The following is a 6000-nucleotide window of genomic DNA, read 5'->3' as shown; positions in this document are numbered from 1 at the left end:
AATCCGTCTTTGATGGGATAGTTATCCCTTCCCCTGCGCATTTAGCAATAGCGTCTGCCAGTAACTTATAGTGCAATGAATTCTGTAGGAATGTATACATTGTGGACAATTTATTGGCTCCCCGTTGAAATATTAACTGCAGTTTTTGGAACACTAGGGAGATGAGCCGTTCTTTATTGTTAGCTAAGAGAGGTTTAATATAACTGGCTAATTGCAAGTATGTTAAAAAATCAGAAGGTGTAAACCCTAAATGTTGCTGACAGTGAGCTATGTGATAAATGTTATTAGTTTGGGGATTAATAAAAAACTGAATTGTGTCTAGTTTATTTTCTGCTAACTCCTGTAATCTCTTAGTATGGTGTCCTGGTACAAAGTCTGGGTTCCCACAAATCGGTATCCAAAGTGAATATTTCCAAGAAAGGGAAAGATGGGTTCGTAGGAACCTCCAGGCTTCTCTTATACTACAGAGAAGAATATGTTAATTCACCTCTCTGGGTAATTTCTCTGCACCAACATGTAATATATAGTGAATATCTAAGGGGTGTATCAATTTTCGTTCCAAATCTAAATCTGAGAATAAAGATGCTCCCCGTAGCCAATCTCCTAAAGAACATAGCATGCAACCCATATTGGAAATGCGCGAGTCCGGGATTCCCCATCCCCCTTCCGTAACTGGAGTCATTAATTTCACCATAGGTATGCGGGCCCTTTTCCCCTTCCATATAAAGTGTGAGCATTCCCTAAGAATGATATGCAAATCTTTCTTCTTAATAACCAAGGGCATCATCTGCAGCATGTATAAGAGCTTAGGCAGTAACACCATTTTAAATAGAGCTATTCTGCCCAATATGTTTAAAGGCAAATTTGTCCAAGATTGGAGCTTAGGTTTAAAACTATATATGATTGGATCTAGGTTTGCTTTTATACCATTTTCTCAGATCTTGGTGAATATAAACTCCTAGATACTTAAGCTTTTGAGGAGCCCATTGCAGTGGAAAATCCGGCCAAGTACCCTGTAAGCGTCTTGTTAAGTCTAGCGCCTCTCATTTTGCTGCGTTAATCATAAATCCAGAGACCGCTCCATATTGCTCAAAAATGAATAATAGATCTCTTAAACGTTGTTTGGCCTGTGGTAAAAACAATAAAATATCATTGGCAAATAGGAATATATAGGGTAACATCTGGTCATGGAGAGTGAGAATATTCAGCATGAAAGACTCTATTTTGTGAATCAGAGGCCTAGGGAGAGAATGAATAATAACAGGGACAAAGGACAGCTGAAGGCTGCTGAGGTAGAACCAATCACACATATTCTAGCAATAGGTTTAGAGTAGAGTACCTGGATTGCTGTCAAAATAAAACCCTGAAATCCCATCCTATTCAAAGTTTCCTTAAGAAAACTCCAATTCACCCCTCAAATGCTTTTTCTGCGTCAAATCCAATCAGGACTGGGTCTGATATGTTTAATTTGGAGCTCAGAGATTGTAGTACTGCTAGTCTGCGAGTGTTTATGCTGGGTTTCCTTCCCATAACAAAGTCTGCTTGCCCTTTAGAAATAAGAGTGGGCAAAATTGATTTTAATCTGTTTGCCAGAATTTTCCTATCCTAGCCATCCAGGTTAATACCCCTGTTATATGTAACTTTCATTTCTTGTTATATGATTGACTTTGTTATTCCCCTCATGTTATTTGTAAACCGATCTGATATGAATTTCTTTCATGAAGGTCGGTATATAAAAATGTTAAATAAATAAATAAATAATAAATAATTTAATATCTACATTTAATAAGGAGATTGTCTGTATGATGATGCCAGCTTTAGGTCCCTCCCAGGTTTGGGTAGAACAACTATGTTAGCGGACTGTAAAGTCATAGTCATGTCTCTGGAATTCATCATTTCTGTAAATAGGTTTTTTAATGACTCTAGAACAGGGGTCGGGAACCTTTTTGGCTGAGAGAGCCATGAACGCCACATACTTTAAAATGTAATTCCATGAGAGCCATACTAACTGCAACCCCCCACCTTCCTGACTCCCCCAAGATCTACCAAATTAATTTACTACAACCCCCTACTCTCCTGACGCCCCCAAGACCTGCCAAATTAATTTACTACAACCCCCCATCCTCCTAACCCCCCCCCCCAAGACCTGCCAAAAGTCCCTGGTGATCAAGCGGGGATCCAGGGCTCGCAGACAAATCTTTAATAAAAAGTAAAAATCTAACAAAACCCCCCACCCTCCTGACACCCCCCAAGACCTCCAAAATTAATTTACTACACCCCCCCACCCTCCTGACGCCCCCCAAGACCTCCAAAATTAATTTACTACAACGGCCACCCTCCTGACCCCCCCAAGACCTGCCAAAAGTCCCTGGTGGTCCAGCGGGGGTCCGGGAGCGATCTCCTGGACTTGAGCTGTCGGCTGCCAGTAGTCAAAATGGCACCGACGGCCCTTTGCCCTCACTATGTCACTGGGGTTGACCAATGGCGGCGGTAGCCCCTGTGACATAGTAAGGGCAAAGGGCCGTCGATGCCATTTTGATTACTGGCAGCCGACGGCCCTTTGCCCTTACTATGTCACAGGGACTACCGCCGCCATTGGTCAACCGCAGTGACATAGTGAGGGCAAAGGGCCGTCGGTGCCATTTTGACTACTGGCAGCCGACAGCCCAAGTCCAGGAGATCGCTCCCGGACAGCTCCTGGACCACCAGAGACTTTTGGCAGGTCTTGGGGGGGTCAGGAGGGTGGGGGTTGTAGTAAATTAATTTTGGAGGTCTTGAGGGGCATCAGGAGGGTGGGGAATTTTGTTAGATTTTTACTTTTTTATTAAAGATTTGTCTGTGAGCCAGATGCAGCCATCAAAAGAGCCATATCTGGCTCCCGAGCCATAGGTTCCTGACCCCTGCTCTAGAATATTAGGCTTCAGGGTCTTATAAAATAAAGTTGTAAGGCCTTTAGGACCTGGGGCTTTTACATTTTTTAGTCAGAAATTACTAAGGCTATCTCTGGTTCCTGCAGGGGTTTATTCAACCTCTCTATCTGAGAAGGTATTGTTAATTTAGGCAGTGATAGGTTTCTGAAAAATTCTGTCATGCCATTTGGGTCTCCCGGATTGGCTGAATACAAATGTTCATAAAATCTCTGAAAGATATCTTCGATAGCACTAGTACTAGTATGTAAATTACCGGAGGCATTTTTCATGCTCGTTACGAATGAAGCGCCTTTCCAGGGCTAAACTAATTTTGCTAGTAATTTGCCTGTCTTATTCCCTTGGGTGTAAAGCTTATGTTTTAAATCAGTTAGGAACAAGAACACCCAAGTATGCAACTTATCATTCAATATAGCCTGGAGCTCCTGGAAGGCTCGTTTGTCTTGCTCTAGATTGGATGTTAGGTATTGTTGTTTTGCTGCTTTCAATCAATTTGTTAACTCTAAGATTTCTCTTGCTGCTTCTTTTTACTTTCTAATAGAATATCCCATGATTTCTCCTTGCAGCACAACCTTGGTCATTTCCCACAACAGTACTGGGAGTTTTCTATTCATTCCATTTGTCTACAAGGAAACTATGGAATGCGGTATCATGTATCAGCTAGACCGGCATTTTCATGCTGCAAGGAAGGGCTTCTGTATATAATTCTCTAACATACAGGAAACCGGGCAGTGGTCAGATGTCACCAGTGCCTCTGTGCTCGCTTTGACACAGAAGGAAAGCAGTGATTTTGAGATAAATAAATAGTCCAATCTGGCTTTAGATGAATGTGACTGGAAAATATGAGTATAATCTCTGGTCGATGGATTTTGTACCCTCCAAATATCCAAAAGCTGTTAAGTTTCACAAACAAAATTCAAACTTTTGGCCGCCCTAACATGGGATGTCGTACCTGTCTGCTGACGATCCATAGAGGAGACCTTTTGTGGATCGGGGAGTCTCCGGGTTAGCTATGACAGAACTACTGGTTTAAGAAGGGAGACATGGAAGACATTGTGAATTCTTAATGATGTGGGGAGTTGGAGCTGATAAGTGACCGGGCCAATCTGTCGGAGGATAGGGAAGGGACCAATATAATGTGGTGCCAGTCTCATGGAGGGTACCCGAAGTCATATGTTGTGAGTATTCAACCAAACTTTATCCCCAGGTTTGAACTGTGGGGCAGTACACTGATGTTTGTCTGCCAATGTCTTTGCATTCTGGGCAGCCTTTTGGATCATGGCTTCAATTTGGGACCACAGTTCCTGGAGTTCTTATGCGGTTAATTGGGCTGCCAGAGAGGGGACAGACAAGGGTTCAGGAAGTGGGGGAAGTGGTTGTCTCCCATACACAATGAAAAAGAGGGACACTCCAGTAGCCTCGTTGACATGTGAGTTGTGGGAGAACTCCGCCCCCAGAAGGAGAGTGGCCCAGTTGTCCAGTCGCTCATTTACAAAAGCCCACATGAAGGTCTTCAATGTGAGATTTATTTGTTCCACTTGCCCGATGGCCTGCGGGTGATAAGCCATGGTAAAGTCCAGTTTGATGTTAAACTTATGGCAAAGTGATTGCCAGTTATTGGCAATGAACTGGACTCCACGGTCAGAGATGGTATGGCAAGGCAGCCCATGGAGGCGGAAGATATATGAAGTGAATAGTTTGGCCAACTCAGGTGCGGATGGAAGAGCTGGAAGAGCGACGAAGTGAGCCATCTTGGAAAAGCAGTCAGTGATGATCCATATTATTCGGTTACTATTAGAAGAGGGGAGATCTACCACAAAATCGGTAGATAAGTGGGTCCAAGGTTCCTTGGGAGCTGGCAGCATGGCTGTTACTTTGGCATGAAGTGTAAGTGAACTACAAGCTCTGGTTTTGTTTTCACCATATCTTCAGTTTTTTACCAACAATGCAGAGACTGCAAACTTGGGGATTAAATGCTGTCCGGGGATCAGAGAGGGCTCTAAGGGGTAAGTCCTGACTTTCCCCTTCCATTTAGGGGGCATTGGGTTCAAACCACAAGAAACAGAAATGAAACAAGAAAGACAGTCGAGCCGCTATCACTTCATGCCGCCATTTTGATCTCCTTAGCCAACGGCTTCTTGATTCTTCATACATACATCTTGACTTAAGCCTGTCCCTTTTCCTATTTTGGTCCTTTTTGCCCTTAAATGATAAGGAAGAATAGAATCCAAGAATTACGCAACATTCTTCCAAATATATTTTAATCATGAACTTTTAGTTTTAGCATTACCTTGCTAAATTTTGATTGTAATTTGCTGGCAGGAGCCTAGTACTTTGGGCAAAACTGACCTTGTTGTATTGGGGGGAGGGTAGATTTCTAAAGATATCCTGTTGTAGGTTCTCTTTTTATAGTGTCACAGAAATTGTTGCATTGGAGGGGGGCATAGTATTCTAGAGATGTTCTGTTGTTTCTCTGTTTATAGTGTTGCTGAAACCATTGATGCCATTTTCTTACATTTCTGTAGCTCATATAATATTTCTTGCAGAAATAAAGGGGTATATTTTTAAAAGGCTGAGCTCCTAAATTCAGGATGACAAGTTTGGTGACTAAGTTAAGCAAATATTTTCAAACTTAGGAACCTAAGTTTTCAGCTGAAAAATCACATATATATCACATTGCAATTTTAGTGCAACATGCATTAAATTTATCACAGAGAGAGAAGAGGCTCTTTATAAGGCTCTCCTATAAGTAAACTGTTTATACCACTGTTAGAGGGGACACTAGTAACTTAGAGTGAGGTTTTGGGGGACAGTTTTACATGCACAATCAGAGGTATAAACAGTACAGTACACATCAGTGAAGATTTGATGTGATTTGGAGTGATAAAAGGCACACAAAGATGAGATTTGTACAATGTACTCTCGACCTAGTTTGATGTACTTAGTCTCTACCTAACTGCTATCAAGCTTGGCCACCACCAAAACCTCCCCCTGAGTTACTAGTTGCTAGAGATGTGAATCGTGTGATCGATCGTCTTAACGATCAATTTTGGCTGGGGGGGGGAGGGAATCG

The 6000-nt window shown here is 42.4% G+C and overlaps 1 protein-coding gene across 1 annotated transcript in view; it reads left to right on the top strand.

Annotated features, from left to right (window-relative positions):
- The window catches only part of SORBS2 (sorbin and SH3 domain containing 2), a 747676-nt gene that overhangs the window by 378535 nt on the left and 363141 nt on the right, over window positions 1-6000 (top strand). The window contains 1 exon segment of the mRNA XM_029586937.1: window positions 645-668. Coding sequence (XP_029442797.1) covers window positions 645-668 — 24 coding nt within the window.

Source organism: Rhinatrema bivittatum, chromosome 1, assembly GCF_901001135.1.
Source record: "Rhinatrema bivittatum chromosome 1, aRhiBiv1.1, whole genome shotgun sequence".
Taxonomy (NCBI): domain Eukaryota; kingdom Metazoa; phylum Chordata; class Amphibia; order Gymnophiona; family Rhinatrematidae; genus Rhinatrema; species Rhinatrema bivittatum.
The sequence above is the reverse complement of the archived record's forward strand: the minus strand, read 5'-3'. Positions and strand labels throughout refer to the sequence as shown.